The sequence below is a fragment of the Saccopteryx leptura genome, chromosome 2, assembly GCF_036850995.1.
Source record: "Saccopteryx leptura isolate mSacLep1 chromosome 2, mSacLep1_pri_phased_curated, whole genome shotgun sequence".
Taxonomy (NCBI): Eukaryota; Metazoa; Chordata; class Mammalia; order Chiroptera; family Emballonuridae; genus Saccopteryx; species Saccopteryx leptura.
Genome location: NC_089504.1, coordinates 6,219,382 through 6,240,993, shown reverse-complemented (window position 1 = coordinate 6,240,993; position 21,612 = coordinate 6,219,382). Strand labels below are relative to the sequence as shown.

At 53.4% G+C, this 21,612-nt stretch overlaps 1 protein-coding gene across 1 annotated transcript in view; it reads left to right on the top strand.

Moving 5' to 3' along the window:
- Positions 1 to 16,160, top strand: part of GPR107 (G protein-coupled receptor 107) — a 79,762-nt gene extending 63,602 nt beyond the window's left edge. The window contains exons 15-18 of the mRNA XM_066366919.1: positions 6,128 to 6,177; positions 7,254 to 7,337; positions 8,366 to 8,487; positions 15,802 to 16,160. Of these exons, the coding sequence (XP_066223016.1) occupies positions 6,128 to 6,177; positions 7,254 to 7,337; positions 8,366 to 8,487; positions 15,802 to 15,898 (353 nt within the window). The 3' untranslated portion in view covers positions 15,899 to 16,160. The remainder of the gene's footprint in view (positions 1 to 6,127; positions 6,178 to 7,253; positions 7,338 to 8,365; positions 8,488 to 15,801) is intronic.
- Positions 16,161 to 21,612: the final 5,452 nt, after the last annotated feature.

Genomic DNA, 21,612 nt, shown 5'->3' with positions numbered 1-21,612 from the left:
GCGGTCTGGGTTAGCATGCCCGTCCCGGGCCAGGGCCTGGTTCCTGTGCCTGCTGGTGCTGGCATGCATTTGCTCCCTGTGAGTCCTGGGACACTGTTGAAACCAGCTCTTCTCGGCTGATGACTGCAGTATCCAGGAAGGTCGGACTCTCCTAATAAACGTTGATGCCTGCTATGGACCAGACTGTGTCATCAAGCATGTGAGCGTGGGCCCCGAGGGCCCCTTCAGCAGCAGGGCCTGTGGTGGGTTCCAGACTGGGAGAGAGGGGAGAGGCGGGAGGCGGAAGCACCTCGACCCGACCACAGAGCTCTCACAGAGTCAGTCTTCCGCACTGGTGTCAGCCACTCTCTGGGGCTATTTGTGCCTCTTTATTATTTATTTAAGATGTTTCTCTTATAATGAGATTGCTCAGTCCTTACCGGTTCAGTTTTATGACTTCAGACCACTCTTGGGTCGGTCGCTGTTTTAAATGTACATTGGATTGAAAATCAAGAAATTTTATTCTTTACATAGTCCTTATTTTTCATACTTGCTCTGGATACCGTCTCTGTGAGATGGATTAGTGGGCTGTCCTCTTGGTGGGGGCCAGACGGCACCTCGTCAGCTGATCCCGCCCCAGAGCGGACACTCTTGGACCATGTGGTCCGCTGTCAGGCCGGTGCTGCCCGGACTGGGAGGAGCGGCCCTGTCCCCCGGCAGACTGGGAAGTGCTGAGGCTGAGAGAGTCAGAGCCGCCGGTGCCACTCGGCTCTGCCATCATCGTGTTCCTTTCACTTCTGTGTTTGACTCAAAAGTCCCTCTGCAGCGCAGCGGGGAGCCAGCCGGAGAGAGGGGTGATAGGTAGGTAGGGATGTTTTTCAGCGTTGAGGCTTTCTTTACACCAGGGAGGGATTGTTTTGGAAATTTTTTACCCTTTAAGTGTCTGCTCTGGGCCTTTGCTCTGTGTGTGCCATAAATCATGTAGGATTAACTCCTCAAGATGGATTGCGGGCAGCTCCGGGGCAGTGCCTGGCGTTTGGAGCCATGATCACGTCTCCCTGGCGGCCAGTGGATTACAAAGCCGTGAATTGCCTTTCTATTAGGACAAAGTGGAGGCATTGAGAGCTTAGTCCTTGGAGGGAGCTGGACTTTGGTTTGAGTACTGGCTTCTGCACTTATAAGTTATGTGACCTTGGTAATTTGCTAAACTTCTCCAGGCCTGAGCCCATCACCTGGGGGTAGTGATGATAATGCCCTCCCTCACAGACGTGTCGTGAGGATTACACGAGGTAGACTGGGGACGGTGACCAGCCCAGTGCCTGGCACATGGTTAGCAGGGATGGATGTGAAGATCAGCGCTGTTCTTCTCACTGTCGTGACTCCAGGACCACCAGGGAGGTGTGCTGGGGAGGGACAGTGGTCTGTCTTCTTGCCAGCCTGCTTGGCCATGCTTTGGCCTGAGAGGAAAGGTGGAAGGAAGTCCAGGAAGGGCAGCACCCCCTCTGATGGGTGCGCTTGCTGTTTCGTGCTGGGTCGGAGAGAGTGCTGAGTTGTTAAGCATTTGAGAGGGCTGGGCACTTCCTCAGTGAGCGCTTGTTTCGTTCTCATCAGTAAAAAGCACTTGCCAAGATCCAGAGTTTTGGCCATAGAGCGAGTGGCCTCTCCCTCCATGCCCCCAATCCCTCCTTCCCCATTTCCTGGGAGGGTTTCTAGAATCCTTCTAGCTGGGCCTGATTCCATGACGAGCGGGCTCCCTGGGCATCCGTGCCCGATGAAGCTCTGGGTGATCTGGTGCTTGTGCCCCAGTTAAGAACCATTGCCATAAAGAAACTCCCTTCCAAATGAGCAGGCCAGTGCCCTGAGAAGGAAGTGGCCAGCCAGGCTCCACCACCCTGAGCTATAATGGTGCAGGGACTGGAATTCAGGTCTCCTGGCTCCTGTCCGAGGCATTTTTCCTCTCACCATGCTCATTCTTTTACCATATTTGATGTTCCTTGTGGTGGGGTCAGAAATAACCAGCCCAGACATGGCGAGCCTGGTCCTCCCCGTGGCCCAGCCCTGCCGTGGCCCAGTGAACAGCAAGCTGTCAGTGCTCCCAGCTCCAGGGGAAGAAAATGAGGAGGCTTGGGACTCTGGGCTGCTTCCTGTTGCATCATTGCTCATTGCGTTCCGCTGGTGAAGTCCCCCGTCCCAGAGTGGCAGTCCTGGTGCAGCAGGCTGACTCATCCATCATGTGCCTATGACAGCCCCGCGTCCAGCAGTCCCCAGGCCACTGCTGTCCCAGTTCACTTACTAGAGTCTGGATTTCTGCCAGAGGTGGCAGCCGCTGTAGCACAGTACATGCCACATTTTTATTTGGTTAATACAACATAATCCTAATGTAACCCTGATACTGTAACCAGGCCCAACAGTCCCAGAGGGTAGGTATTATTCTTGTTTTACAGATGAAGAAACTGAGACTCCGAGAGGTTAGGAGATTCACCTAGGCCACACAGCCAGGAAGCAGCAGAGTTGGAATTTGAACCCAGATGTTCAGGTGTGCAGGGCCTGCACTGTTACCCACTCCTGTTTCTTTCTTTCTTTCTTTCTTTCTTTCTTTCTTTCTTTCTTTCTTTCTTTCTTTCTTTCTTTCTTTCTTTCTTTCTTTCTTTCGACAGAGACAGAGAGAGGGACAGACAGACAGGAAGGGAGAGAGATGAGAAGCATCAGTTCTTCATTGTGGCACCTTAGTTGTTCACTGACTGGTTTCTCATATGTGCCTTGACTGGGGGGCTACAGCAGACTGAGGGACCCCTTGCTCAAGCCAGCGACCTTGGGGTCAAGCTGGTGAACTATGCTCAAATCAGGAGCCCATGCTCAAGCTGGCAACCTTGGGGTATCGAACCTGGGTCCTCTGTGTCCCAGCCCAATGCTCTATCCACTGCGCCACCTCCTGGTCATGCACCATTCCTGTTTCTTAATGCCATAAGTAAGCTTCCTCCCCACCTTTGCTGTCTCTGCTGTGACTGGAACATCTGTATAAGATCTGGAAACCTGATCCCATGGCCAACAGTCTCGTAAACAGATGTGTTGCATGTGACTGGACATGTCTGTCATGCCTGGTGGGTTTGGGAAACAGCCTTAAGCTTGGTGTGTTGTGGCTCCTCTCATAAAGACTGCACTGGTTGTGCCCAAGGGTGTTTGTCCGTCCTGGCACAGTCCTGGATGGCATGATGTTGGTGCCCACGCTGATGGTTCTTAATGGGGCCTGGGTGAGGGGGTGCAGGTCACTGCTAGAGAGGTTGATGGCCTGCCTCACTGCAGTCTTACAGTGGTGATGTGGGCGACACCAGGCAGCTGTTTGGACAGCAGCTTCCGCTCCCTCTCTCTGCCTGTATTGTCCAAACCCCTCTGCTACCTATCAGTCAACCGCCCCCCCTTTGCCTTCGTTTCCAGATAGGGAGGGAACCAATCAGCTTTCTCTAGAGCAGGGGTCCCCAAACTTTTTACACCGGGGGCCAGTTCACTGTCCCTCAGACCATTGGAGGGCCAGATTATAAAAAAAACTATGAACAAATCCCTATGCACACTGCACAGATCTTATTTTAAAGTAAAAAAAAACAAAATGGGAACAAATACAATATTTAAAATAAAGAACAAGTAAATTTAAATCAACCAACTGACTAGTATTTCAGTGGGAACTATGCTCCTCTCACTGACCACCAATGAAAGAGGTGCCCCTTCCGGAAGTGCGGCAGGGGCCGGATAAATGGCCTCAGGGGGCCGCAGTTTGGGGACCCCTGCTCTAGAGTTCTCTCTGGCCCTCAGCTGCAACACCATCTCCTTCTGCTCCCTCAGCCAACCAGCCAGGGGGTCAGCCTTGCTCACTGCCCTGTGCCCTGCTGTGCACTGAGAAATACCTTACCACCTCTTAGCAGGACCTCCACAGATCCAAGGCTTTAGACCTCAGTTGGGCTTTTACTTTGGTTCTCCATCCTTTCTCCAGAGAGAGTGTTCTAAACGCAGATGTGATTGAGGCACTGCCCTGCTTCAGACCCTTCCCAGGCTCTTTGGAGCCCTTGGTGTCAACAAGGAGGCCAGCTGACTCAGCATCAGACCTTTCTGCCAGCCCCGCCCCGCCCCGCCCCCTAGCCTCTCCCCAACCAGCCAGGTCCAGCTCACTGAGCTGCTCTCATCCCTGGTGCGTGACACTGGCTCATGTCGGAACCTTTGCACCTACTCTTCCCAGACATCCACTCGCTTGGTCTCACCACTCTTGCTCCCTCCTGAGCCCCTCTCAGGCCTCTGCTTAGGCGCCACCTCCTTTGGGAACCCTCTCGCCCACCCTATGCCCCAATGTGGAAGTGCTCCTCGTGTGGCCGTGCATCTCCCCTCATGGCACCTTGAAATCCCAGAGGAAAAGCATGCCGCCGCTCTGTCGGGCTGATGGGTTTGGTGAACGAACCTTCAAGGGCAGGAGTTTCACTTGTCAGGATGCATTTCAGCAAGCAAAGTTCAGAAGAGACAGCATTTTTGTTATCTAAATGGTGTAGTTACTGGTGCTGTTCTATCTCAGTTCTTCACAAGGAGGAGAACTCCGTGTTCCTATTCAAGAGCCATCTTGCTCGTTGGAGAGGGCCGCGTTCCCGGAGGCTGGCTGGCTGTGTGGGCAGAGCGTGGGAGGAGCGGCTGTCGCACTGACCGCTGCTGCAGGAGACTGCACACAGAAACAAAGGAACACTCGTTCCTACAACTGAGTGAGGCTTGAAATCCATGGAAACGTAGTTATCCGCGACTTCCCTATTAACACCGCGTCCTCAGCGAATCCGCTTCCACCCCTCAGACGAGGGGGCTACCGCTTCATGTCACACGCTCACCAGGTACTCTGTGCACACTTAGTATATTGAATGCACAGCAGCTTCGGGTTTGGTGACTGCTGAGGAGTGGCAGCCACTCCTGGGACAAGGCCACAGCTGCCATGGTCACTGCTGCATCCCGAGCCTGGCCCAGAGTCAATGAATGAAAAATGGCTGAGAACCAGAGATGGAAGTTTAAAGAGTCACGAGACAACCAGAAAGATTGCTAGATAAGAGAGCCTTCGCCGATGTGTCTACTTGAGCTTCAGCTGTTGCATGCGGATGCGAGTCCATTGCTGTCTAATGTGGATGTGATAGCCTGTTCCTCTGGGTCGTTAGAATTTTCCAGAGAGATTTTCTGATCGTCTCCTCATCCATGCATTTGGTTTCTCAAGAGAGATTCTCACAGATACTGTTAGTTGATAATCACCTTGAAGATTATTTGGGATTCAAGGAATTTCTTTTGGAATTCTAAGCATGACCCCCCCCCCCAATAATGAGGGAGAGGGGGGAGGAAGAGGAAATTTGAATATCCACCACCCATAGGCCCGTTCTTAAATGGAACCAGTAATTGAATGCTATTAAGCAAAATTAATTTGCCCCCTGCAGGAAGGTTTATAGTGAATGAAAGGACTGCTAATTGGGGAGGGAGCCAGGCTCCCCTCTGTGGTCATCAATATTTCATGGCATGGGCCGGGGCAGGAAGTTAGCCATCCTGGCTCCCTGACCTTGAGCAGTCACGAAAGTAAGACAAAGCCAAGGAGGTTGGATTTGAAGAGCTTGTTATAAGGCACTTAGTGAAAATCTAAGTAAAATTTAAATTTGCAAGATGCACCCATGTAAATTGAATTTCCACCCTGCACTAGTGGAAATTTCCTGCAGATGGGACTCGGGGATCCCCTGAGATGGGTCCTGCTGAGGGGTGTGGCTCTGTCCGTCACAGTGGCAGAGCTGAAATGTTTCATGTGGTGTTGAGGGGCAGGGGGGTCCTGATCTGAAGTGACTGCTGGTTTCTGCGGTCTCGGTGTACGCCCAGCGCGGCCAGGGGGAAGCTCTGACCCAGCACTGGAGAGCTGTGTGGGTTTGCCTGCGCAGTGGAGCTGGAAGCCCAGCCGGCTGCCCCCACGACTCTCTGACTCTTCCTGGTGGTTGAGGGAGACCCTGCAGCGGGGTTGCAGTTCCAGAAATGCAGATGTGCCCTGGGCAGAGCTCACGGGGTAGACTGGCCCCTTGGTGGGAGGGTGCCTGAGTGCTCCATGCTTTCAAAATGAGGAAAGTTAATGTGCCTTTATTTTGTTCTTTCTTCTCTTTAGCTGCTATTAACTTAGCAAAGTTGAAACTTTTCAGACATTATTACGTCTTGGTGAGTAAAATAATCCTAAGTCTATAAATAAGGAGTAGACCAAGTGGGCTTCCAAAGGATCGGTGCGAGCCCGAGACGAGACGGGTGCTCCCCGGGGTTTTGTGGGTTCCACCCCACGAGACCAGGTGTGTCCTTGGATATGGGGAATTAAATGTCTGAGTTGCTGCTTTTTAAAGTTTAGTTCTAAATTTGGCTTTACATACTCAGAAAAGCAATACCTCCTTGATATTTTTAAAATCCAGAATTATAGATCCTTTATGACCGTGATCATCTTACCCCCTCCTCGGTAATCACTGTTAACAGTTCAGTGTAAGAATGGGGTCACGCCTAAAGGCAGGACTGGGATGAACATGGAAAGTTCATACTAGCATTAGTGCTAAGGCAGGACTTACTATAAATTATCAGGAACATAATTTCTTGGGATATTATGGTCTTCTAGAGTTTGCTTCCTGACCCCTGAATACTTCTGAGTCATCCTCCACCTGGGGGTTTGGCATCGATTGTCTTGGACATATTTTCCCCCCTGTAAGTCGTAAGTCTGGCTACCTGGGCACAGTCCCAGTGAGCGGGCACACTCGAGTGGCCAGGATCCTCAGCACATCCGCCCTTGCTCGAGGACTTTGTGTTATCGGTACTTCCTCCCTGTGGACCATCTGCTAAAGAGACTGAAAGTCAGCATTTTCCCTGTGGGGCTTTATTTTGCTATTACTGTTGGAGAACATTCATCTAAGCCTGGGAATAAGAAATACTACCCTTTGGGGATTGAAACCACTGGGTTATATATGTAGATACGGCAAGGGAGAGGTTACTGAGGAGTCAGGCACCCATACTGGAATGTTTTGTCCTCCCATGGGTGTGGCTTTACCAATAGTGTGGTCACCTAGAAACTCTTTTCAGTATAACTAGCAGAGTAGTCATCTCTCTGCCAAATTTATTATCAGCACTATAAGTGTCAAATAATTTCCTTCAGGTCATTCTGTTCTCTGTTTTGTGGTTATTTAAAAGCAAATTGTTGGGAAAAATGGTGCCAAATTTCTATGTTGATTTTGTTCCTTGTTTCTTTCCTCTTCATGCAGATTGTATGTTATATATACTTCACCAGAATCATAGCATTTTTCCTCAAATTTGCTGTTCCGTTCCAGTGGAAGTGGCTCTACCAGGTATGGGGCATGGGCCATGGGCCAGAGCTGTCTGTCTAAGGACGCAGTCAGCGGCTGGGACTTACGGTTGTTACAGTGTATCTGGCAGTGGCCAGAAAGACCTCTGTCTCTGGTCTGCTGTTAAGATTATCTATCCGGGAAAGCTGCTGGCTTACATGAGAAATCTGGAAATAATTGCATTACTGATTTTAGTGTTCCGTTTGAAAAGTCTTTGAAGAGCAAAGCCTCAGGGAGAGATATAAGGTTTACTTTGTATAATTAAAACCCAAATGAGATGGGTCTTCTCCATCAGTTGTAGAGCTCAGAGCAGCTTAGAATCCATACTTTCCTTCTTCTTTGCTTATTATTTTTATTTCAGTTATAACTGTCTTTCCAGTATGCTAGGACTAGTTTAACTGTTAGGGCAAGTCATCAAATGGTTTGGAGATTTTTTTCTTTCTTTCTTTAAAAAAAAAAATATTCTTTTAAGTGAGAGGAGCAGAGATAGTGAGACAAACTCCTACATGTGCCCAGAACAGGGTCTACCAGGCAACCCCCATCTAGGACCAATGCTAGACTCAGCTGAGCTATTTTTAGTGCCTGAGGCTGACAGACCAGCTGAGCTATCCTCAGTGCCCAAGATCTATGCTCAAACCAATTGAGCCACTGGCTGCAGGAGGGGGAAAGGGACAGGGGATAGAAGCAGATGGTCACTTCTCCTGTGTGCCCTGACCAGGAATCGAACCCAAGACACCCATACCCTGGGGTGACGCTATATCCACTGAGCCAGCCAGCCAGGGCCTGAGACTTTTTTTTGAAGTACTCATTTGATGCCTTAGGCACTGTAGGAAGTGTGGATATGTAATGACTCCTAAAAGATAGTAAGACTCCAATTAAAGCAGGAAGTCTTAAGTGTCACCTCTGGGCAGAATGTTCTGGCTGAGGCTTCAGATGGAGTGGGGGGGGGGGTGTCAGCTGGTTTATTTAGTTCCGTTGCTTTTAGAAGAGCAGTGTTGCTTATCCCTTTGTTCGGGGTGTTTTGACTGCAGCTCCTGGATGAAATGGCCACGCTGGTGTTCTTCGTTCTCACTGGGTACAAGTTCCGCCCAGCTTCAGATAACCCCTACCTACAGCTTTCTCAGGAAGATGATGACTTGGAAATGGAATCTGTGTAAGAACTCTCCTTTCTTTCCTCTCCTTGCTCCTCTCCCAAGCTAGGAGCAGACCGGAGGAGCTGAGCAGCCTCTCCGCGGGTTGCTCCAGAGGGGGAGGACGGACACTGCTCCTGTAGTGTACTGGGGTGTACTGGGCCTGCTCTGAGCCACCGAGGACTGACAAGCCCTCTCCGCGGGTTGCTCCAGAGGGGGAGAACGGACACTGCTCCTGTAGTGTACTGGGGTGTACTGGGGTGTACTGGGGTGTACTGGGCCTGCTCTGAGCCACCGAGGACTGACAAGCCCTCTCCGCGGGTTGCTCCAGAGGGGAGAACGGACACTGCTCCTGTAGTGTACTGGGGTGTACTGGGCCTGCTCTGAGCCACCGAGGACTGACAAGCCCTCTCCGCGGGTTGCTCCAGAGGGGGAGAACGGACACTGCTCCTGTAGTGTACTGGGGTGTACTGTAGTGTACTGGGGTGTACTGGGGTGTACTGTAGTGTACTGGGGTGTACTGGGCCTGCTCTAAGCCACTGAGGACTGACAAGCCCTCTCCTGTGGGTCCCCTGCCATTGGGAGCCTGTGTCTGAAAATGTGGTTTTCCGAGGCATCTGTTCAATGTGCTCGGTATGGTCAGCTGTCCTTTATCATCAGATAACTCGGTGGCTCTTCACAGCTAGCACATAACCTGACCTAAATCTGAGCATAAAACGGGCTTCTCTGAGTCACAGGGTAAGGGACTCTAGGGTCCTGTTTTCTGGGAAAAGGCAGTCATTTTCAGGAGAAGTGAATAGTGATTAAGAACGTTGGCTTGTTAACTGGTGAACTCTGATGGGCCAGGTCAGTTGTCGTTTGATGATTAGCCTGAGGCTCAGTTTCAAGAGCATGGCCTCCGGAGAGGGCGGCCTTTTGATTTCCCCAATTCAAAGGCTGCGCCTGGGCCCATGCTGGGCTCTGCCGGCTGTCAGGCGGTCAGGCAGCCAGGCGGCCTGGGACAGCCCTCAGTGCTCAGCTCCATGTGCAAGCAAGAAGCGGAAGGCAGATCCCACTGTTGGGCTCCAAACCCCTCCCTGTGCAGAGGAAGAAATACCTTTTTATAGACAGTGGAGGGGAAAGCAGGAGGTGCCTTTTCTGGGAGTCGCAGAATCTGAGCAAGTGACTGGTTTGAAGAGGCACAAATGGGAGCCAGTCTGATAGGCAGCAGCATCAGGAAGTAACCTAAGATCTGGTGAATTTATGACCCAGCTGGAGGCCTCTGGCTTGCTCCCTGAACGTCACAGCAGGGTTCCTCTGAGGCAGGCAGCTAGAAGCTGAAGGCTGGGTTGCGGCATCTTCCGAATGACTTGAGTGGTGCTCCAAAATACCTGTACCAGTTGGCATTCGCTCGATCATGAAGAAGTTCCCGTCCCCACACCCTTTCCAACAGCCTTTGCATCTGGGGGTTGGGGGTACGTTGGGAAGGTATTGTCTTGTGGCAAAAGTTTGTTTTGGATTTTGTTTCTCTCTGACAATATTTGACGGTAGTGGTAACCATTTTAGCAGGAGGGTCTGTGGTGGTTAAGTCAGGAGGGAAGGTGAGGGAGTGGACAGTACCCGTCCCGTGGGACTAGAGTGAGTTCTTTATTCTAGCAAGCTTTGGGGAAGTTTGGAATGTCTTGGGCTGCCTTAGTTTGCCCCCTGCTCCAGACCAAGTGCTCTGAGTGCAGTTTTTAGTGGCTCGGTGGGAGCCATCCTGTGATAGCCTGTGGGTTCTCTTCAGTGGCAGGACGGCCACTTCTGTGGCAGCCAGAGGGACGGGCAGGCCAGGTGAAGGCTGGCGGCACTCCTGGGGAGCACTGGCCAATGAAAAGAAGTTTAGGCGTAGCTTAAGGTCAAGTGCCTTTAAATTGGCAAGGAAATTGTTCTGGGGTTTCTCTTTGGCTAAGAACTCTGCTGTTTGAAAGTTCTGTGAATTTCTAAGGTGTGACAGGGCCAAGCAGGCCTGGGGCAGGGGCTCCAGCTGCCAGCCGCCTCGTGTTCAGCTGCGGGTGAGTGCAGAGGCTCCTCGCAGCTCCTCAGGGCTGCCGCGTGTCCGGCTGTCAGCTCCCTCTCCCACGCCGAAGTGCTGTTCCCGGGAGGCGCCCCTTACGTCCTCTGCTGCTGCCCCCGGCCAGCGGCAAGCAGAGCCCGGCCGGCCGGAGTTTCCTGGAACGTCCTGAGTTCTCGCCATCCACACTGCGGGGGCGGGGAGTTAGTCTGATCCTGTCACAGATAAAGCGCCTCTTTGTGGAAAGTGACGTCCCTTATACCTCACCTCCCACAACAGATCCGCTGTCTTCCTGGTGTGTCTTCGCCAGCGCTCCCACCCGGAGAGTCTGGGAAGTTTCTCGCACCTGCCCTCCCCTGCTTTCTCTGAAGCCGAGCTGAGGGCGTGCTGTGCATTTGGGGAGGGAGTCTTTTTCTTCTTCTCTTTCTTTCAACATCTCCCTTTGGACCAATTTTGGTAACAGAATTTGTCATAAAAAACTCAGCCTATAAAAAGTGTTGGCTGTGAGCTCAGCGCTCAGACTCAGAACTGCCTTGTGTGCTGTGCACCTGGGTGATCTGAATTCTTTCTTTCGTCTGAGGAGTGACGGTGGGAAGGGCTGTTTGGTGTGGGTTCAGGACCAGAACTTGTCTCTGGGGTTTTCGCTCCAGAATGCCTTCCTCAAGGTTGCCAGCCACCTCGACTACTTCCCGAGTCCGTCTGAGCGATCGGCACCAACCGTGGGCGCTGGGGGATCGGAGACGAGTGGGGCTGCCTCTGAACCAGGCCACGCCGCAGTTCCAGTCCAGAAAACAACCTTTAGTTCAGTTACAGTCTCTGGGTTAGCTTGTTAAAGAAATAGATTATCCCTGGACCACATAGGCCCAAGCCACCTGTGACTGAGCTGTGTGGCAGCGGGAGCAGTGGGTGTCTGAAGCCCCGTTCTCATCTTCCCTGTGTGCATTAGGCCCTTCGGGGTGCAAGCACCAAGGCCTGGGACTCGGCCAGGGAAAGAGTGGGCGCTGTGGACATGTAGGAGGCAGCCCAGGCCCACGTGCTCTCTCCATCTCTGTCAGCTAGCTCTCCCTGCCCCACTCTCCTGTCTGTCCTCCACAGACTGCCCTGTACTGACCCCACAGGGGGCACGTCTGCCTGGTTTAGTACAGGTGCCCCGGCCTCACACCAGCTCCCGAGCTGCTGGGCCCTGACGCTGGTGCCCTCCGGAAGTCAGGAGTGGCCCTCCTGGCTCAGAGAGGCGCTGCTCCCCCAGGCAGGCACTGGAGGCAGGACAACTGCTGCTGGAATGAGTGCTGGGCCCTGACGCTGGTGCCCTCCGGAAGTCAGGAGTGGCCCTCCTGGCTCAGAGAGGCGCTGCTCCCCCAGGCAGGCACTGGAGGCAGGACAACTGCTGCTGGAATGAGTGCTGGGCCCTGACGCTGGTGCCCCCCGGAAGTCAGGAGTGGCCCCCCTGGCTCAGAGAGGCGCTGCTCCCCCAGGCAGGCACTGGAGGCAGGACAACTGCTGCTGGAATGAGTGCTGGGCCTGGCAGCTGGAGGCCAGCCTGGCCGTGTGCCCTTGGGGCAGTTGTGGAGCTCCGGCTGGAACAGAAGCCTGCCTTCTGGGAACTGTGGGACGGTGCTGACAGTGCCATGGTTAGGGTGTGCACTGGGGCCCTGGGGGACGCACAACACCAGCCTGGCCGCCAAGCAGCCAGTCTGGCAGAGAAGGCATGAGCAGAGGCCTCCCTGTCCCCGTCGGTGAAGTGAGTGGTGGTGGCTGCGGCCTGGGCAGGTCCGGGAGACCATGCTGGTGTCCCCAGAGTGGGAGCTCAGGCTGGAAATCCCGCTCGGGACTCACTGCAGCTTGCAGAGCACCTTTCCAGCCGCGGGGGGCCTTGAGAACTGTTTCCTGTAGTGCAGATGGTGGCTCTTCAGCTGTTGTCCCCTTCAGTGTTGGCACACAAACAAGGACGTGCTGGGAAGTGCTTGCAGAACTGTGAGGTCCCTGCCTAGGAGGCTGCAGGGCGTTGGGCCGAGCTCCTTCCCTCTGTCTCGCTGCTGCTGCGTCTGAGCTGCCAGGGGCTGTGCTGTCACCCTCAGCAGCAGCTGGAGCGGCTGCCCTTCCCAGAGGTCTGCCGGGAGGGGTGCGGCACCCAGCCAGCATCACTGCCATTGGTCTGACGCGCTTCAGTCACTCAAGCAGCTCCCGCTCCGGGTCACATCCTTCACCTCATCATTGCCTGCTCTGCCGGTGGCGTCCCCAGTGCTGGGCACTCCTTCCTCCACCAGCCTCGGGGACTTGCATTCTCCCTCTTTGCGTTTAGAATGCTCGCTCACACCCAGGCTGCCTGGACCATCCACTCTGACCACTCCCCAGTCTCCTACGGCAATTTATGGCCCTGACCCACCTGCCCCCATCATCCCAAGCTTGCCTGACCCCTGCATCCCTAGTGGCATTGCTGGCACGGCCATTTACCCAGTTACCAGCGGTGGAGGTAATCTCCCCTGGCCGCCAGCAGACCCACTGTTTGCCAGTCCTGTCGGTCTGAGTGCTTTGTGTTTGGGGTTCCGTCCCACAGAGCACCTGGCCAGTTTTGTCCCTCTGTCCTGGCACCAGGCACCAAGGCGTGGACGATGTTTTCTCAATGAGTCCAACGTCTGGAAGGGAACCTTCTCTTAGGGAAAGAAAGGTAGCAAGTGTTTTACCCAAACACACTGTCCAGGCTGTGCCCAGTCACGGTGAACGTGGTCTGCTCTGAGTGGTCGCACGGATTGAACTTCTTGTCCCCTTAACAAGGTACAGCCGTGGAGCAGTGTTTCTGGAGGACTTCAGGTGGCTTTACTTCTCCGATCCCAGCACGTGTGCAGAGTGGAGGTGTTGCATGCCGAGACTCACAGGCTAGGCTTTTCTTGGTGCGACAGCCACACCACCTCCCGTGTCCCAGCTGGAGAAGCGGCCTGGTGCTTGGATTCCCTCTGGGGAAAGAGCGATCTCTCGCTGAGGGGACCAGGCCGGTGTGTGCCCCAGCTGCCGGTCGTCTTCATTTCCGCTGTCTGGGGCCACATTTGCACGACGTCCACAGGGACTCCTCACCCACAGGGACCACATCCTGGCAGTACGCCTTTTTTAAACTTTGTCCAGCATACAGCCAACCTACAAGTTTGAGGGACTCTTGTTTGAGAAAAGTCCCAGCTCAGGGAGGGCTGGGTGGCTTGGAGCTTGGTCACAGCAGCAACGTGGTGGCAGGTGGAAGGGAAAAAGGAAATACAAACTTTCCTTCCTCACCATATGCAAGATCACTGATTTGCCACTAGGCCCCATGGGACAGACTGGCTGTACCACATGTTGGGCCCGAGTCTCTGTGGCTCCTGACAGGACTGGGGAGTCGGGGGTGGATAGGTAGGGTCCTTGGAGGGAGTCTGCTGAGTTGATTGATTGAATTATTTCACTGACCAGGACGTTGTTGGTCTGTGATGCGGACATAGGCGCCCATTGTTTTCTAGAATACTTGGGTGATGCTGGGCCGGGGGTGTGTGTGTGTGTGTGTGTGTGTGTGTGTGTGTGTGTGTGTGTGTGTGTGTGTGTGTGTTTTAGCATGAGAGAGAGACAGGGAGAGAGATGAGAAGCATCAACTTGTAGTTGTAGCACCTTAGTTGTTCATTGGTTGCTTCTCATACCTGCCTTGATGGGGGTGACGGGGGTGCTCCAACAAACCAGAAACCAGTAGCCCCTTGCTCAGGCCATGGCCTTGGGCTCAGGCCAGTGGCCTTGGGCTCAGACCAGTGACCTTGGGCTCATATCAGTGATCCCACACTCAAGCTGGCAACCCCATATGCTCAAGCTGGTGACCTTGGGATTTCAAACCTGGGACCTCAGGCTTCTAGGTTGATGCTCTGTCCACTGTGCCACCACCATTCAGGCAGGTGTGTTTGTTCTTAACAGACTATTTAGAGCAGTTTTAGGTTCACAGAAAAGTTAAGCAGATAATACTGAGAGTTCCCATATGAACCTGGCCCCCACACATGCCCAGCCTCTCCCATTACCCACATCCCCCTCCAGAGTTGTACAGTTACAGTTGATGAGCCTGATTGGCTATCATTATGACCAGAGTCCTTAGTTTACATAGGGTTCGTTCTTGCTGTACTTTCTGTGGGTTTGGACAGATGTGTGATGGTGCGTATCCACCATAATGCTGTCACACAGAGTGGTTTCACTGACCTGAGAATCCTTCCAGGTGGAGCTCAGTCTCTGTGCTGATGTCTCTGTGGAGCCACCTTGTTCTTCTAGACACGACATCCTCATAGACCCACCACTCAGGGCATGCGGTACTCCACTCCGGAGAGGCCGGCGTGCTTCCATTTTTGAGCCACATATTCAGTGAAGGGCTCTGTGGCACCTCCTGAGTGCTAGGGACCAACAGAGAATATGGCTGTGTAGCCTGGCCCAGCCTGCAGGGACCAGGGCCTAGAATTGCAGAGAACAGCCAGTTCTCCATCTCTAGTGGTCAAGGAAGCTGGGCCCAGATGGTTCCTCCACACCTATTGTTCTGTTCCACGACTTAGAAATTCTCCATTGTGTTGCCTAACCAGGCGGTGGCGCAGTGGATAGAGCGTTGGACTGGGATGCGGAGGACCCAGGTTCGAGACCCTGAGGTTGCCAACTTGAGCACGGGCTCATCTGGTTTGAGCGAAGCTCACCAGCTTGGATTCAAGGTCACTGGCTCGAGCAAGGGGTTACTCGGTCTGCTGAAGGCCCACGGTCAAGGCACATATGAGAAAGCAATCAATGAACAACTAAGGTGTCGCAACGAAAAACTGATGATTGATGCTTCTCATCTCTCTCCGTTCCTATCTGTCCCTCTCTCTCTCTGTCTCTAAAAAAAAAAAGAAAAAGAAAGAAATACTCCATTGTGGCTGGTTATTGTAAATGTATATAGTGGGTTACCTTTCTTTTCAGAATGTGAATTGAATTACTGGCATTGGTCTCCTAATCATAACTAGAGTCTGTATATGCAACATAAAAATTCACAGAGGCCATGCCAAGAGATTAGTGTTGATTGTAATAGTAACCGCCCGTATGTATTGATTGGACGCTTTAGAGAATCTCATTTTTCCCTCATGATGATTCTGGGAAGTGGGAATTATTTATTACACCAAAGCACAGAGAGATCAGCTGACTTGGCCAAGGTTACCCAGCTAGCCAGGAGCAGGTCAGAATTCGAACCCCGTTCTGTCTGATTCCAGAGCCAGCGCCCTCCGCCACTGAGGGTGGTGCTGTGAGAAGGATAGCCTACTGACACGCTCTTCATTTTTTTTTTCCTGCTCAGCGTGACGACATCAGGCGTGATGGAGAATATGAAGAAAGTCAAGAAGGTGACCAACGGCTTGGTGGAGCCCCAGGGCGACTGGGAAGGCGCTGTGTGACAGCACCTTTGAGGCTGGCCCCATCAAAGAAGACATTTAATTTATTGAGAGTCCTGTTGATGAGCGAGAGAAGTTGGCACCTCCTGACAGTGACACCACAGAGCACATGGCCCGGAGCAGAGCGCCGCGGAAAGCTGATTTTATCTTCTTTCTTGGAAACTGGACCTGTGGCTGGTCATAGGCAGCTGGACTTCTCCTTCAGGTGGGAACGGTCAGGAGGGAGTATAGCAAGGAGGAGAATAAAAGGAAGACTTTGTTTTGATTTATATATATATATTTTTTTAAACTGAGAGCTCTTAGGGTATAGCAGTGACCCCCCCCCAGAGTGTAGCACTCAAAGGACACGGTGGGTGAGGAGGGTGGGTCCGGTGCGTGCCAGCCACGGGGGAGCTGTGGTCTTCTTTCACAAAGGGCTTTAGTGTCACTCAGAGCCCAGCCCTGGGATGCAGCAAGGCCAGCTGGTGGAGAGGTGTTTGTGATTGCAGCGTATTCTCTGTTGCCTAAAGGGGGGGATAGAAACATATTTTTAGCTCAGAAAAGCATTCTGTAGGATTTCCTCAGACCTCCCCGAGCAGCGCCTCTCTCGTTTCCCTCTTCTCGTGGCTGTATCTGCTTGTGTGAGCAGAATATGGGGCCATGGGAAGGGATTGCCCCCAGCAGCGGCTGGGCTCAGAAAACGTAGTGTTGACGCAAACACTTAAGTACAAGCAGACCGTCATCATCATCAAGCTCTTCCTGTAAGCCAGACAGGATTTCTGAGTAAAGGGATTAGGCAGAGCTTATCCCTGTCTGTATTCCAGGGGTGAGTATGTGCAGAAGGCGAGTGAGGTTAAACACTTCCGCTCTCAGGGATGGGGGTGAAGTCTCTCAGGAACTCGGTGAGGCTCCCTTCCAGACTCTCCGAGCTTGGGGATGAACACAGGGAGCTACCTAAAGTGAACAGCAGTCCACCTGTCATTCAGATCATGGGACAGGCTTGGAAGGTCCGTTGGGACTGAGGGCAGGGGGCCTCATGGTAATTTCCCACTACGGTTTTGGTCACCTGGGTCTGAGATGAGACTGAAACAGGGTCACATCAGGAAAGCTTCCTAATGCTTGGGGTGCCGCTTCCAGTGCCCAGGTGGGGGGTGGACAGTGACTGTTTGGGGGGGTGGTTTTCGTACCTCCAGCTTGGGAGGGTCAATCAGAAACCTCAGGATTTGGGACTGGCACTCAGTATCCCAGAGTTGGGAACCTGAAGTCTTTCCTTAGAAACAGTTGTTTTCCCTTTCCTGTGCCATTTTCACTTCCTAAATGACCTGCGAGGAAGCAAGCATACTTTTCACGCACTTTTGCTGGCCCGCTGTGCTGTTCCCGGCCGACCTCCAGGGCCTGGGCCGGCTGCGCGCGCAGGAAGGCAGCCGCCATTGCTTCCGCCTCTCTGCAGGTGTTTCAGGGAAGGTTCACGTGTCTTCCCATCTTCAGGACCAGGGTGAGACACTCTAAGTATCCATTTAAGGGACCTTTTTCTCTTTTTTAACTTGGAGCTGCGTGACAGGGGAAGGAAGTTGCAGGGAGGATGGGAATATTCTTAAAGCTTTTTCTGTGTCCAAACAATGCTAGCACTGCAGAAGTGTGTCTCAGGCTGTGGCCACACCCCCTTAGGAAGCCTCCTCAGGGGCACATTTGCCATTTGTTCTGTAGCACATGTTCTTGACTCAGCCGTAGATTTCTTAGCAGAACCGAAGTGTGATGAAACCTCCCTCCTAGAAAGGGTCTCCACCGAGGTGTCCTCGCTTCACAGGCCCGAAGCAAGGAATCAAGTGCGTACAGGGAGCCCTGCACGGTGCCCTGCCTGCTCATCCGAGGGGGCCCTGGTCCTGCCTCCTCCTCCACAGCGCCCAGCCTCAGCAGGCACACGGGCCGAGCCACGCGCTGGCTTCTCTGTGTGCCGGGCGTTCTTTAAATCCCACACTACCTCTAGGAGCCTCTGGGCTCTCACATGACACCCGAGTGGCTGCGCCTTCACAGTCCTGACCCTTCGGGAACAGGAAGCACAGATGGCAAGTGGCAGTGGTTTGGAAACAGGCTGGCACAGCCTTCCTCCCAAGCAGCTCGTCTGGCCACATCCTATCTGGAACGCAGAAGGTCTGAAATCAGGCCGATGATTAGGAAAAGTCTAAAGCCCAGCTTGCAATTGGGAAGACAGGTGGTAGTTCAAGTTTCTGCAAAGTTGCCCCAGTTCTCTGTCCTGTTTCATAAAGACTTCTCTCACCTCATCGTGTGGCCAGCATTCAGCTCAGTGTCTGTGTCGCCTCATCGTGTGGCCAGCATTCAGCTCAGTGTCTGTGTCGAGAGGACTGCAGTGCGAGCAGCCTTTCCCGAGCCAGCGCCCTCCTGCAGCCTAACGGCAGTTCCTGGGCTGGGTGAGCCGCAGTGCTCCAGCAGTTAAGCCCCGCTAGGATCTCAGGGCGGGCAGGAAAGAGGGGTGCACTCATAGAGCCCTCGCTGTTTATAGCTTCACTTTGTGCTCGGACTCTTTCTGCCCACGCAAAAGATCCATGCTTCCTGTGAGAAACCTGCTGTGGACTGGAAGCGCTCCTGGCTGTGGAATTTTAGGAAGTGAAAGCTGTTTCCTTTAATAAGATGTGTGTTTTTTGTAGAAATTACTTCTTGGACCACAAGAACAGTCACTGAGCTCTTAATCCTGGCTCGTCAGAGACGCGTCAGCCTGGTCCTGGGCCTGCGAGGCTTTCTGATTTTAGCGGTGCTCTCCCCGCCGCCGAGTCGCTGCCCCGGACACGGCAGCTCGCCCTCCTGAGAGACAGGGTTTCTCAGGTCACAGCCCGAGTCAGTTCCGTTTTCTTCTGAGAAACCACTTTAAGGTTGTCAGGCTTCCCCCCGCCCCCCACCCCGGGACGGAGCCAGCCAACCAGGCGGCACTAGGTCTCGTCATCCTACACTTCCCGTGACATCACCACAGGGTCTCCACTTCCCGTGACGTCACCACAGGGTCTCCACCTCCCATGTGGTCTCAGCGAGATCTCTGCTCCCCGGCTCCACCTCCTGCCCCCCCCCCCCACTCCTCGCCTCCCTCCCTCCCCGCTGCCCACATCTGTCGGCTCCCCGCTCAGCCTCGGGAAGGGGGCTGCAGGCCATGGTGCATTGCAGCCTTTCTCCCAGCAGCTCGGCCAGGGTGCGTGTCTCAGCTAAGGAGGACTTGACCGAGAGGGCACTGCCGGTGCGCCTTAGTGCTCTGGACTGGGGAGGATGTGCTTCCTGCGTTAAAATGCGTGTCTTATCGTAGTACTTAAAAGAGTCTTACATGCTACAAGAAGCCAGCTCTTACAGACCAAGGAAGAGGGTAAAAGATGCCTCTTTGAGTTGCAAATGGCGTTGGGCCATCCCCCCCACACACACCCACACACACACCCACACCCCCACCTCCACCCCCGTCCCGAAGCATTTTTTGCAGGGAAGGCCATAGACCCCCAGACAGTCTCATGAGGTGCTTGGCCCTGCACCACACACCCTGTAGAACAGCAGAGGCTGCAGGTCGCAGCCTCCTCCACCCATACCCTCCACGCCTCCCCCTCGGCCGCGCTCTGACTCAGCCCTGGCCTCTTCACAGGTTCAGAACCTGCCGCATCCAGGGTGCTGTGGCCGCTGCTTTGTCAACCAGTTAGGATTCACTAGGTGAATGGTTCCCCCCCAAGGAGGCCAGGCCTTGACACAGTCCTTCTTGGTGTGTCAGAAAGGCGTTCATCTTGACCACACCAAACGTTCTCGAAGACCTGCTGTGTGCTCCGGTTTCCTGGGTGTTTGGCAGGAAGTCTGTAAAGAGATCCCCCTGCGCTGAGGCTAGTACTTGTCACCACCCGGAAGGTAGTTCTTGAGCGGCGATCTGAACACGCTACACATTCCCCAGCGGCCTCTCGTAGCCTGACAACGCATCTGTGCCTTCTCTGCATGGCTTATGCTTGAAAAGTAGACGGGTTTTCAGTGCGTACTGCTAGCGCGTGGTGTGAAGAGAGCACACTGAGAGAGGGACGAGGAGGTGCCGGAGCAAGGACTGGGTCGCTGCTGCACCAGGGACCTGTTGGGATTCCAGTGGCAGAAAGTCTGCAGCCAGGCGTTTTAGAAAGGAGTTCTGAGCAAAGTCATGTCAAAGGGAAATAGAAAATCTGACCCTCTCCCCAGGCGGTAGGCTGCTTTTGAGGCAAGGTGCAAAGTTTTGCAGCAGGTGGCCAGATGGGACGGACACACGGACGGACACACACACACACACACACACACACACAGGGTCGGCCTTCTTAGCATTTAAGGTACGATTTAACCAAAGGATCCAAAAGTCCTGTCCACCCAAGCGGGTTTCTTGATGCCTTGGAGTGTTTACAGGTCATAAATCCGATCTGCCTAGTCATATGACCACAAAAGAAGTCAGACGCATCAAATCCAGAAACAAGCTACATTTTGGGGAGAAAATGTCTGTACATAGCATTTGCTTTACAGGTTAGATTGGGGTGCAGAAGGATTTTTCAGGATTTTTCTTTCTAATACCAATGATCATTGGAGAGCATTTATGTAAACATAACGGGTGGGGCTTCCGATCAGGGTGATGTTTGGGATGGGTTCTCTCGCTGTGATGCAAAACATGTAAAATAAAGATTCTCTGCAGGAATGTATGTTTGTAATCTGAGGAGTCACTGACTCCCGGGCTGCCGTCTCTCCTCCACCTCCCTCAGAATTTTTTTCTTTGTGACTTTTGTTCATTAAATTAGTTAACTGCCTCCCACCTACTCCCACTGACAATAGTAACACCTACCGGGGAAGTTCTGTGGCTCTTCGATCTGTGGCAGCTGCTGCTGCAACTCCAACGTGACTTCCCCCCCCAGAGGCCGTGTTTTGGAACAGACTGAACATCAGTTGTAGTTCCTGGTGTCCTGCTTGCGCCGGGGGCGGGGAGTTCCTTCTGAGTCAGGACTGGGGCTTGCTGCCAGCTGAGGGGAGGCGACAGTGGGGACTTGGGGCGAACCCCTCTCTGGGACAGGCTGACGTTCACCCCCTCTGCCCGCGGCCACCAGCTAGCCCTGTGAGATGCATCCCACAGAGAATCAAAGGAATTCAAGATTTTTTTGACTCAGCATTTTTAGAAGTCACCTGATCCCAACCCTCTTGTTTTATTAGGAATGTTTTCAATGGAGGCATGACTTACATACAGTAAGATTCACCCTCTTAAAATAAGCAGTTGGGTGAGCTCTGACCAATGCATGTGTCATCTGTAGCCTCCACTATAATAGACAGGGAACATTGTCATCACCCCATAAAGTTCCCTTGTGCCCCCTCTCCACCAGCCCCACCCCCTTTTCCAAATCTGCCACAACCACCAACTGCTCTGGTCCCCGCGCCAGCGGCGAGCTTCCTCTCCCAGAGCCTCACGGATGCGCAGTGGGATCACACAGTGGTCCCATGTCTGGCTCCTTCCACGCAGCATACTCGGTGGTGGTGTATCCATTAGAACACCAGCTTTAAAGCTACGAACACAGACCTAGAGGAGTTTATGAGAGGCACACACACCCAGGTCAGCCAGCAATAGGGGTCGGAGCCAAGAGGGGAACGCGGGTCTCCTGCCTCCGACCTCGTTGGGGATCCAGGCAGGGCCCCGGCACAGGGAGGGCTCTGTGGGTTCCTGCTCGCGTGTTTATCATGTCAGCATGATCCTCGGCTTGCCCTGT